The following is a 12,948-nucleotide window of genomic DNA, read 5'->3' on the forward strand; positions in this document are numbered from 1 at the left end:
ATTGTCAGCTGAGCAGGCCCTCGTGTCCACTATCTCCAGCTGACAGGGACAAGGCTGACTTTCATTACTGGTACCACAAGCCAATCGCTTTTCCTTACTGTCCTTGAAGTGTGGATCTGCTCTGTAAACTGACTTCATAAGGTGCCTCAGGGCACCATGTTTCAACAATTCCAGATCAAATTTACCTTGCAAATAAGAGACGGCTTTCCAGCTCAGACGCCACCGGCCCTGACTCTTGTTGCCAATGACAATCTGCTGGTGCAACTTGGTGAAATAGTCCGTTGCTGCTGGAGCCAGATGAGATTCCAGGTCCCTCCCCTGCAGCTGGATGGCTCTGCAGTGCTAATAGGAGTAAAACGTGGGGGACAGCTCTTGTCGCTGGAATCAGCAGATCTGGCTGAACATGCCCGAGTACGAAGGTGCTGCTTGCTATTACCTGCGCACTGTCCCGTGGAGAACCCCAGTTTAGGGAAATAGAGGAGGAAGGAAAAGCAAGAGTGGTGGCATGCACCGCTCCCTCCTGGAAGGGTCAGGGCAAAACTATGCCACTGAAAACAAAACAAGAAGCAGCTGTTAGGGTGCGATGGGTGCTACTTCTAGGGGTGGAAGCTGCCCTATTTTCCATAGGCTTGAACAATTTGTACACGGATGACACTTTACAAAACTGACTTCTTAAAAAAATATAAATTTAGATGCAGGTTGACCTGTCCATGAAAAGAATAAAGCTTTGTTCCAGTGGCTGTGCCCAAGTGGCATTGTCTGTGGTTTTGTGTCTGTGTTGTGATACTGTGTAACTGGATTTGTCGGGTTCCTTTAGCTCTGCTGCTGCAGTGTCAGTGGGTTCTTGTGGGACATCACCTGATTGGGTTATAGAGAAGTGGCTTTCAAACAGCTCCACCCTCTTCCCCATTCCACCAGTTGCCCTGCAAAGACAGGGATATGCTAATCCATTTCAGGAAGGGAAGTTCTTGGGAGGGGGAAAATGGGCCTCTAATTGCAAACCTATCCATTTAATTAGTCCTAAGCTTAAAACTAGCCCAAAGACCCTAGCACCTGTTTGGTTCATCTCTGCTACAGCCCTAGCCTAGATTCCAGGTTAGTCAAGCATTCTAGTATTCCTTGGTGAGTAACATCTTCCAGTGGGAGGTGTCTGCTGAGAGGGCTCTGGAGGGGAGTGATGGGAGGAGGAGGAGGGGAAACCTAGGCTGGGAATCTTGAAAAATGCCCTGGCAGGGAGGTGGAATCTAGGTGTGGAATTGGGGAAAGCCCTGTGCTTGAGATGTCTGAAAGTAACCATACTGTGGGGATGGCCCTCCTCTGACATGGAGGGGCAAGGTGAGCCTTGGGAGGTGGTCTGATTTGGTCACCTGCAGCAGCCTTCCCAGGGCTGAGAAACTGCATCACTTAGAGCCTCTCCCTGACCCGAGCCAGCCCTTGAAACCCAGGTTATTTGTTCTGCTCCAGCCTGGCCTTTCCCCTTCAAGAGCCATGCTCTAGGCTGCAGGACAGCAGCAGGCCGAGGCACCAAAGCAAAGACTCCGACCATCAGGGTATGAGGCTTTTTAAAATACACAGGGATAACCTGGGCTGTCTGAATATTACCTCAATATGGGATATCTGCACATGGAGTGAATGGGGCAGGAGTGGGAATGTTTGCAAGAGCTCCAGATAGAGATTTCTCTCTCCTCTTCCCCCCCTCCGCCCCCACTGTTTTTCTCACAAAAATAACTCTCATGGTGCCATAACTCCAGCTGACGTAGAATGGCCAGTAATGCTGACAGAGTGTCACCCTGCAGTGTGACTGGGGGGAGGGGGAGGTGCGCAGCATGTAGAGAGGTACCTGGGCTAGTAGCGTGTGTAACAATCGCGATGAAGCAGCAGTGGCTGTGTAATATGTGTGCAGGGTCTTGGGCTGCTGGGGCTTGCCCCGGTGCCAGGGCTTCATTGCTATTGTTACTCTAGCTAACTGGATCAAAGCTGACTTGGGGAACATCTGTACACGCTCCAATCCCACTTCCTGCTTGCAGTGTAGACATACTCCTTGGTGGTGAAGGTGTGTCAGCAGTGCAGAATACTCTACAGCAGGCTGCCTGGTGGCACCAAACCAGCTCTGCAATCCCACCTCCTGATTACAGTGCAGACCTACCCTTAGAGCGCCGAAGTGGAGGAGGACTTGTGGCACCTTAGAGACTAACCAATTTATTTGAGCATAAGCTTTCGTGAGCTACAGCTCACTTCATCGGATGCATGAAGTGGCAGCTGAGAACTTCACTGCTGGTTTGCATCACAGGATCACTTAGGGAGAAGTGCTTAGTCATGTCAGCCTCCAGCTAGTGGAGGTGCCAAGAGCTGGCAGAAAAACTCCTACCGAGGCAACTTCTATCAATCACTTCAGGGCACAAATTGGCTGTCACAAGACTGCACTGAAAGCAACTTCCAGGCATTGAAAACTAGGCTCATAAACTACCTGTCCAACTAAGCAACCTCCGAGGCCAATTCTTCAAGTGAGCCTGTACATGCATTGCACTGCAGGACTCTACGTGCACCCAATACTCTTGAGCTCTTTGGGTGCACAGACCCCGCCTGGTGAGCGTGTACGTGCCCCACACGGCTCAAAGAACAGGTACTGCACAGGGAAGTAACCACTTTCATCAATGGCTGAGATGAGAGAAAATGGATTGCTCCTACCAAACTGCGCATTGGACTTTGAGACCGTTTCCAGTCAGCACACATGCTAATCCCTAAACAAACTGGTTTGGGCTTGAAATTTAGCTCTGAGCACTCAGCAACCTGCTGGTTCAGTTCACTAGTTCTGCCTGTTGACTTTCACTGAGAGTGCGTCTAGGAGCACGTTGTGTTCCTTGCTCAGGCCAGTAGAGGAAGCCTGAAGGGGCTAGAAAGCTATTTCCTAGTTCCTGACCCTGAGTGGAGTGTGCTCAGCTGAATGTAAGGTTGGGAGTGGTGTGTTAAAAACACGTTCTACCACAGCGTTACTACGTGGTTTCTCGTACTAGCCACAGAGCCTGGAAGAAAGGCCCCCTGCTCTATAAAAGCTCTGGGTGCCTGAGCACCGGCACTGTGGAGCTGATGGTATTTAAGTGGAAGGTTAAAGGCAACCAGTGACCTAGAATGCAGCTTAGCCCTGGTCTACACTAGGACTTTAGGTCGAATTTAGCAGCATTAAATCGATGTAAACCTGCACCCGTCCACACGATGAAGCCCTTTATTTCGACTTAAAGGGCTCTTAAAATCGATTTCCTTACTCCACCCCTGACAAGTGGATTAGCGCTTAAATCGGCCTTGCCGGGTCAAATTTGGGGTACTGTGGACACAATTCGATGGTATTGGCCTCCGGGAGCTATCCCAGAGTGCTCCATTTTGACCGCTCTGGACAGCACTCTCAACTCAGATGCACTGGCCAGGTAGACAGGAAAAGAACCGCGAACTTTTGAATCTCATTTCCTGTTTGGCCAGCGTGGCAAGCTGCAGGTGACCATGCAGAGCTCATCAGCAGAGGTGACCATGATGGAGTCTCAGAATCGCAAAAGAGCTCCAGCATGGACCGAACGGGAGGTACGGGATCTGATCGCTGTATGGGGAGAGGAATCCATGCTATCAGAACTCCGTTCCAGTTTTCGAAATGCCAAAACCTTTGTCAAGATCTCCCAGGGCATGAAGGACAGAGGCCATAACAGGGACCCGAAGCAGTGCCGCGTGAAACTGAAGGAGCTGAGGCAAGCCTACCAGAAAACCAGAGAGGCGAATGGCCGCTCCGGGTCAGAGCCCCAAACATGCCGCGTCTATGATGAGCTGCATGCCATTTTAGGGGGTTCAGCCACCACTACCCCAGCCGTGTTGTTTGACTCCTTCAATGGAGATGGAGGCAATACGGAAGCAGGTTTTGGGGACGAAGAAGATGATGATGAGGAGGAGGTTGTAGATAGCTCACAGCAAGCAAGCGGAGAAACCGGTTTTCCCGACAGCCAGGAACTGTTTCTCACCCTGGACCTGGAGCCAGTACCCCCTGAACCCACCCAAGGCTGCCTCCTGGACCCAGCAGGCGGAGAAGGGACCTCCGGTGAGTGTACCTTTTAAAATACTATACATGGTTTAAAAGCAAGCATGTGAAAGGATTACTTTGCCCTGGCATTCGCGGCTCTCCTGGATATACTCCCAAAGCCTTTGCAAAAGGTTTCTGGGGAGGGCAGACTTATTGCGTCCTTCATGGTAGGACACTATACCACTCCAGGCCAGTAACACGTACTCGGGAATCATTGTACAACAAAGCATTGCAGTGTATGTTTGCTGGCGTTCAAGCAACATCCGTTCGTGTGTTATCCTCAGGAGAGTGAGATATAATCCATGGTCACCTGGTTGAAATAGGGTGCTTTTCTTCAGGGGACACTCAGAGGAGCCCATTCCTGCTGGGCTGTTTGCCTGCGGCTGAACAGAAATGTTCCCCGCTGTTAGCCACAGGGAGGGGGGAGGGTTGAGGGGGTAGCCACGCGGTGGGGGGAGGCAAAATGCGACCTTGTAACGAAAGCACATGTGCTATGTATGTAATGTTAACAGCAAGGTTTACCCTGAAAGAGTGTAGCCAGTGTTTTATAAAATGTGTCTTTTTAAATACCGCTGTCCCTTTTTTTTTCTCCACCAGCTGCATGTGTTTCAATGATCACAGGATCTTCTCCTTCCCAGAGGCTAGTGAAGATTAGAAAGAAAAAAAAAAAACGCACTCGAGATGAAATGTTCTCCGAGCTCATGCTGTCCTCCCACACTGACAGAGCACAGACGAATGCGTGGAGGCAAATAATGTCAGACTGCAGGAAAGCACAAAATGACCAGGAGGAGAGGTGGCGGGCTGAAGAGAGTAAGTGGCGGGCTGAAGAGAGGGCTGAAGCTCGAATGTGGCGGCAGCATGATGAGAGGAGGCAGGATTCAATGCTGAGGCTGCTGGAGGACCAAACCAGTATGCTCCAGTGTATGGTTGAGCTGCAGCAAAGGCAGCTGGAGCACAGACTGCCGCTACAGCCCCTGTGTAACCAACCGCCCTCCTCCCCAAGTTCCATAGCCTCCTCACCCAGACGCCCAAGAACGCGGTGGGGGGGCCTCCGGCCAACCAGCCACTCCACCACAGAGGATTGCCCAAAAAAAAGAAGGCTGTCATTCAATAAATTTTAAAGTTGTAAACTTTTAAAGTGCTGTGTGGCATTTTCCTTCCCTCCTCCACCACGCCTCCTGGGCTACCTTGGTAGTCATCCCCCTATTTGTGTGATGAATGAATAAAGAATGCATGAATGTGAAGCAACAATGACTTTATTGCCTCTGCAAGCGGTGATCGAAGGGAGGAGGGGAGGGTGGTTAGCTTACAGGGAAGTAGAGTGAACCAAGGGGCGGGGGGTTTCATCAAGGAGAAACAAACAGAACTTTCACACCGTAGCCTGGCCAGTCATGAAACTGGTTTTCAAAGCCTCTCTGATGCGTACCGCGCTCTCCTGTGCTCTTCTAACCGCCCTGGTGTCTGGCTGCGCGTAACCAGCAGCCAGGCGATTTGCCTCAACCTCCCACCCCGCCATAAATGTCTCCCCCTTACTCTCACAGATATTGTGGAGCACACAGCAAGCAGTAATAACAGTGGGAATATTGGTTTCGCTGAGGTCTAAGCGAGTCAGTAAACTGCGCCAGCGCGCCTTTAAACGTCCAAATGCACATTCTGCACTTGCTCAGCCTGTAGTTGAACAGCTCCTGACTACTGTCCAGGCTGCCTGTGTATGGCTTCATGAGCCATGGCGTTAAGGGGTAGGCTGGGTCCCCAAGGATACATATAGGCATTTCAACATCCCCAACAGTTATTTTCTGGTCTGGGAATAAAGTCCCTTCTTGAAGCTTTTGAAACAGACCAGAGTTCCTGAAGATGCGAGCGTCATGTACCTTTCCCGGCCATCCCACGTTGATGCTGGTGAAACGTCCCTTGTGATCCACCAGAGCTTGCAGCACTATTGAAAAGTACCCCTTGCGGTTTATGTACTCGCTGGCTTGGTGCTCCGGTGCCAAGATAGGGATATGGGTTCCGTCTATGGCCCCACCACAGTTAGGGAATCCCATTGCAGCAAAGTCATCCACTATGACCTGCACATTTCCCAGGGTCACTACCCTTGATATCAGCAGATCTTTGATTGCGTTGGCTACTTGCATCACAGCAGCCCCCACAGTAGATTTGCCCACTCCAAATTGATTCCCAACTGACCGGTAGCTGTCTGGCGTTGCAAGCTTCCACAGGGCTATCGCCACTCGCTTCTCAACTGTGAGGGCTGCTCTCATCTTGGTATTCATGCGCTTAAGGGCAGGGGAAAGCAAGTCACAAAGTTCCATGAAAGTGCCCTTACGCATGCGAAAGTTTCGCAGCCACTGGGAATCGTCCCAGACCTGCAACACTATGCGGTCCCACCAGTCTGTGCTTGTTTCCCGAGCCCAGAATCGGCGTTCCACAGCATGAACCTGCCCCATTAGCACCATTATGCATGCATTGGCAGGGCCCATGCTTTCAGAGAAATCTGTGTCCATGTCCTGATCACTCACGTGACCGCGCTGACGTCGCCTCCTCGCCCGGTAGCGCTTTGCCAGGTTCTGGTGCTGCATATACTGCTGGATAATGCGTGTGGTGTTTAATGTGCTCCTAATTGCCAAAGTGAGCTGAGCGGACTCCATGCTTGCCTTGGTATGGCGTCCGCACAGAAAAAAGGCGCGGAATGATTGTCTGCCGTTGCTCTGACGGAGGGAGGGGCGACTGACGACACGGCTTACAGGGTTGGCTTCAGGGGGCTAAAATCCACAAAGGGGGTGTCTTTACATCAAGGAGTAGTTCAGGCAGGACTTCACGGAGGGTTCCAATAAGAAATGGTGCACCTAAGTTATTGTTCTTATTGGAACAAGGAGGTTAGCCTGGCCTCTGATTGATACATGGCTAGATCTACCTCGCTGCACCTTCTCTGTGCGTGACTGCAGTGTGACCTAGAGGAATGAGTCCCCTAGACAGGGGAGAAGGCAAATGAGTACAAAACAAATCTGGTCTATTTCTTGTTTTGATCCACTCCATCTATCTTTTACATCTTTGGCTAGCAGCAGACGGTGCAGAAGGACTGCATGCCATCCACATCTCATGGCTGCTCGGCAGAAGACGGTGCAATAGGACTGCTAGCAATCCATATTGCCTGCCTGCTCACCATAAGACGGTTCAATAGGACTGACTGCTGGACTAAAAAAAATGACCTGGTCAAGTCACTAAAAATTTAGTCCCTGCGCCCATGTCTGCCTAGGCGCTCCTGATCGACCTCACACAGGCGACCAGGAACACCTCGGACATGACGAGGACGGCTACCAGTCGTACCGTACCGTCTGCTGCCAGAAGGCAATGGGTTGCTGCTACTGTGTAGCAATGCCGTACCACGTCTGCCAGCACCCAGGAGACATACGGTGACGGTTACCTGAGCGGGCTCAATGCTTGCGGTGGTATGGCGTCCGCACAGGTAACTCAGGAAAAAAGGCACGAAACGATTGTCTGCCCTTGCCTTCACGGAGGGAGGGAGGGAACGGGGGCCGGACAATATGTACCCAGAACCACCCGCGACAATGTTTTAGCCCAATCGGAGTGCTCCATTGTGACTGCTCTGGACAGCACTCTCAACTCAGATGCACGATTGTTTGCCGTTGCTCTGACGCAGGGAGGGGCGACTGAGGACACGGCTTACAGGGTTGACTTCACGGAGGGTTCCAATAAGAAATGGTGCACCTAAGTTATTGTTCTTATTGGAACAAGGAGGTTAGCCTGGCCTCTGATTGATACATGGCTAGATCTACCTCGCTGCACCTTCTCTGTGCGTGACTGCAGTGTGACCTAGAGGAATGAGTCCCCTAGACAGGGGAGGAGGCAAATGAGTACAAAACAAATCTGGTCTATTTCTTGTTTTGATCCACTCCATCTATCTTTTACATCTTTGACTGGCAGCAGACGGTGCAGAAGGACTGCATGCCATCCACATCTCATGGCTGCTCGGCAGAAGACGGTGCAATAGGACTGCTAGCAATCCATATTGCCTGCCTGCTCACCATAAGACGGTTCAATAGGACTGACTGCCGGACTTAAGAGAATGACCTGGTCAAGTCACTAAAAATTTAGTCCCTGCGCCCATGTCTGCCCAGGCGCTCCTGATCGACCTCACACAGGCGACCAGGAGTACCTCAGACATGACGAGGACGGCTACCAGTCATATTGTACCATCTGCTGCCACAAGGCAATGGGTTGCTGCTACTGTATAGCAATGCCGTGCCACGTCTGCCAGCACCCAGGAGACATACGGTGACGGTTACCTGAGCGGGCTCCATGATTGCCGTGGTATGGCGTCCGCACAGGTAACTCAGGAAAAAAGGCGCGAAACGATTGTCTGCCCTTGCTTTCACGGAGGGAGGGAGGGAGGGAAGGGGGGACTGACGATATGTACCCAGAACCACCCGCGACAATGTTTCAGCCCCATCAGGCATTGGGATCTCAACCCAGAATTCCAATGGGCAGCGGAGACTGCGGGAACTGTGGGATAGCTACCCACAGTGCAACGCTCTGGAAGTCGACTCTAGCCTCGGTACTGTGGAAGCACTCCGCCGAGTTAATGCACTTAATGCACTTCTGTGGGGACACACACACTTGAATATATAAAACCGATTTCTAAAACACCGACTTCTATAAATTCGACCTTATTCCGTAGTGTAGACATACCCTTAGAGATGGTACCTGAAACCAAAAGGGTGCCATCCCATGTACCCTGGAAGTTGCTTTTCATCTCCCTTGGGCATGGGCCCATGGGTGGAAGCTGCAGCTGTGCTGGCATTTCCCACTTGCAGTGTAGATTTTGTACAACTCTTTGATCACTTTGGTTGAAGCTTAAACTGTGGGTTTTGGGGTTTGTTTGGTTTTTAAATGTCCTTTTTACTATAACGCCTCCTGCTAGGTGGAAGATGTAGCCAGAGCCTCTACTGGCACCTTACAGCGCTGCAACTTTCTTGCTCATAGGTGTGAAAAACCACCCCCCTGAGCACAGCAAGTTGCAGCGCCGTAAAGCGCCGGTGTAAACGGTGCCTGGAGGTGGCGTACCAGCAGAGCGATCTCCCAGCACTGGCGTGCAACCACACTCGCACTTCGAAGCTTCCAGTGTAGCCATGCCCAAAGAGAGGTATCAGGCGAGCAGTCACAGCCCTGCCTTCTACCAGCTTCCAGTGGAAATATCTAGCGTGGGTCTGGCTCTGCAGTGAAAACAGTTTAACTGTAGTGACTGGCTCATGAGTGAGGGGTCAGCATATCTGAGACCGTGCGTAGGCCACAAACTTCAGCCAAAACCAAGTAATTGGGCGTTGGAAATAGGTTCCACATCTTCCTCTCATGAGTGCAGGGCCCGTCCCCACCTGGTTATGCTGTTTGGACAGTAAACTGAGCACCTCCCCCACATCCCCATACAAATTCAGGCTTCTGTTTGTCCTACACGTGGCAATCGGCGGGGAGGGGAGCACTGTCCTTCTGGGGGTTTGGAGGGGGGGGCTCTGCTGCACCAGGAGAAACTGGTACATAGGACTAGAAGGGACCTCCAGGATCACTGTGTGTAGATCCCTATTACAAGCAACTGTCATAAGCTTACCAAGCTTCATCTTCAATTAAGCAGCTGGAGCTTTTAGGCACAGAATGTACCTGATAAAGGGAAAAGCTGAGGGTTGAGTCCTTTGGATGCATGCAGGGCTTTTCAAAGGATTTCTTTTGACTCAGTGCTACTGCTTAGCGCTAGGGCTAGTGTGACATGCCCCCCATAAGGCTTTATGGAAATATGCTTATGAATATATGTTCTGGAGTATGTTCTATGCTACATCTGCCATGTAACATATCTATGTAAAGGTTATGATCCACTGACTCTATTAATCCTATTTGTATGCATGTATCATTTTTGTATTTGAAGTAACAAATATTGACCATGTACTGGCTTGACTTCTAAATAACCTTAGTTGGTCAGTTCCTGGAGTAAGGAATTCACAAAGTTAAGGGCCCAGTCAAGAAGCACTTAAGGAACAATAAGAACAGGAGGACTTGTGGCACCTTAGAGACTAACCCATTTATTTGAGCATGAGCTTTCGTGAGCTACAGCTCACTGCATCGGCTGCATGCTGTGGAAACAAGGAACAATGCATCTTGGAAGGCTCCAGTCCACATAAGTCTTCCTGGAGACATTCAAGACACCATGTGGGCAATGGCTTCCGCCTGTAAAAACTGTGAAAAGAACAGGAGGACTTGTGGCACCGTGACAAAGTTCCTGCTCTCCCTTGGTGGGTCTTGCGCTTACTGGCGGATTTGCTCGCCTTGGAGCTTCACGGCAGCCCTCAGCATGGCTGTTTTTCTGAACCCACAATCCAGGTCGATGACTCCTGTGTCTGACCAGGAGTTGGGAGGATTTGGGGGGAACCCGTAGGTTACTTTCCCCAAGGGTTCAACCACCTCATAGGGCCCCTGCCATTGGGCCAAAAGCTTGCTTTCTGCTGTGGGTACCAACACCATCACCCGATCCCCCGGTTGGAACTGTCGGACTTTTGCCTGGCGATTGTAATGGGTTCGCTGGGCCTCCTGCGCCTTTTCCAAATGTTCCCGTACCATAGGGGTGACCCGGGCTATCCATTCTCGCATCTGCAACACATGGTCAATTATATTTCTCCCCTCATTGGGTTCCTCTTCCCAGATGTCCTTTGCAATATCTAGTATGCCACGGGGTGGCGCCCATATAATAATTCAAAGGGGGAAAACCCAGTTGAGGCCTGAGGTACCTCCCGGATTGCAAACATAAGGTAGGGTAGTAGGGTGTCCCAATCCTTCCAGTCTCAACTTACCACTTCCCTTATCATTGCCTTGAGGGTTCGGTTAAACCTTTCTACCAGCCCATCAGTCTGCGGATGATAGACTGAAGTTCTCAGGGTATGTATATGGAGCAGCGTACAGAGGTCCTTCATTAGCTTCGACATAAATGGGGTACCTTGGTCTGTTAATATCTCCTTTGGTAGCCCCACGCCGGCAAAGATCCCCACCAACTCTTTAGCTATCGTTTTAGAGGCTGTGTTCCGCAGGGGGATGGCTTCTGGGTAGCAAGTAGCATAATCCAGAACGACAAGTATATATTGGTGGCCCCGGGCTGTCTTCTCCAGGGGTCCCACTAGATCTATGGCTATTCGCTCGAAGGGGACCTCTATGATGGGAAGGGATATTAAAGGTGCCCTCAAGTGGGGACGGGGACTGTAGAGCTGACACTCCGGGCAGGACGCACAGTACCTCCGCCCTTCTTCATGTACTCCAGGCCAGAAGAATCGTCACAGGACCCGTGCCAGGGTCTTCTCTACCCCCAAATGCCCCCCAAAAAGATGACTATGGGCCAAACTTAATACAGCATTCTGGTGTTTTTGAGGTACTAGGATCTGCTGTACCTTCTGCCCCTGTACTGGTGCAACCCCGTATAAGAGATTCTTCTTCATTATGAAGTAGGGTCCTGGTCCCTGGGTTTTCTCTTCCACGGGGATCCCATCTATTTCGGTCACCTCCTTCCTAATGTTGTCGTACCTTGGGTCTTCAGCCTGGTCCCGTCCAAAATTTCCTATCCCGGGGCTAATCTGCCCGAGATCTAGGGGGCCAGTCTCTGTTGCCTCTACTGGTTCAGAGGCATTAGGGTGTGGGTCAGACTCGGGTGCTTCTCCCTCCTGGGTGGCCTCCTTTTCAGCTGCTCGGGTCTGCCTACCTATGAGAGCGACCCTCTGGCTTTGGGCCAGTATTCAGGTTCCCAAGGCCTTAACTGCCCTTCTTTCCCTTTTCGTCTTTCTACGCTGTCTGGGAGTGGAGAACAAATCTGGGGATATTTCAAAGAAGGTTGGGGGTTGACAGTCTACTGTGGATGCCTCACTACTTTCAGGGCTTCCCCCTTTCTCCAATTCCCCTACCGGGAGTAAGTCTCCAAACCCTGGGAAGTCCCTCCCTATAAGCACTGGATGTGGGAGTTTAGGGACTACACCTGCTGCTACCTCAGTAGTGTTCCCCTGAATCTCAATTTTTACTGGGATGGTGGAGTAATAACCTACTGTCCCATGGACGCATGTTATCCCCGTACCTTAGCCCACAGCAGCTGACTACGCTTCACGAGCTTCCCCGAGACAAGTGCAATAACACTCCCCGAATCAACCAGTACTGTGGTCTCTACCCCATTTAGCTTCACTGGTCTAGTGTACATATGTGGGGTTAGTGAGACCCCCACAAAGTGGATTAGGGAGCATGGGTCTGCCCAGTTCCCCAGGTTACACTGCATAGGCTCCTCGGCATTGGGACACTGTGCAGCTATGTGTCCCCACTCCCTGCAGGCATAACATCTGTATGGAGCCCTAGGCGTTCCCCGGTCTCTTGGTTTGGGCAGTCTAACATCACGATCCTCTTCCCCCTCAGTGCTCCGACTCTTTGTGGCTTCTGGTGGCCTTCAGCCCCTCTCTTTTTCCACCTGGGCTCTCCTGGTGGCCCAGTTACCCGAGCTCTAGGGCTTGGTGCTGTGAGTGTAACCCGGGGTGCTTCTTCCTTAACTGGTCGGGTCAGCTCCCTCGCCGTCCTTCGCCTCTCTACCAGCGCGACAACCTCGTCGAAGGTGGAGGGTTCATTCTGGCTTACCTGGGCGCGAAGGTCTGGCGGTTGTCCTCTCATGTACTGGTCGATGACAAGAACCTCTAGTATCTCCTCCGGACTCCGGGACTCAGTTCGTAACCACTTTCGTGCGAGATGGAGGAGGTCATATAATTGGGATGCGGGGTTTTGTTTTCCTGGTACCTCCACTCATGATATCGCTGGGCCCTCACTGCGGTCGTTAGCAGAGATCCTGGCCAGGATCTCTGCTTTCA

The 12,948-nt window shown here is 51.4% G+C and overlaps 1 protein-coding gene across 1 annotated transcript; it reads left to right on the forward strand.

The window, feature by feature from the left end:
• The first annotated feature begins 3,292 nt into the window (after positions 1-3,292).
• LOC141978355 (uncharacterized) lies at positions 3,293-5,181 on the forward strand. The gene is made up of 2 exons (XM_074940389.1): positions 3,293-4,078; positions 4,658-5,181. Exons 1-2 carry the CDS (start codon positions 3,496-3,498, stop codon positions 5,179-5,181), a joined length of 1,107 nt encoding a protein of 368 aa, XP_074796490.1. The 5' UTR covers positions 3,293-3,495.
• Positions 5,182-12,948: the final 7,767 nt, after the last annotated feature.

The sequence above is a fragment of the Natator depressus genome, chromosome 27 (genome assembly GCF_965152275.1).
Source record: "Natator depressus isolate rNatDep1 chromosome 27, rNatDep2.hap1, whole genome shotgun sequence".
Classification (NCBI taxonomy): Eukaryota; Metazoa; Chordata; order Testudines; family Cheloniidae; genus Natator; species Natator depressus.

Coding starts and splice junctions, on each gene's coding strand:
- LOC141978355 (XM_074940389.1), top strand. CDS start 3,496: ATGCAGAGCTCATCAGCAGAGGTGACCATGATGGAGTCTCAGAATCGC. Junction 4,079..4,657: donor AGGCGGAGAAGGGACCTCCG/GTGAGTGTACCT, acceptor TTTCTCCACCAG/CTGCATGTGTTTCAATGATC.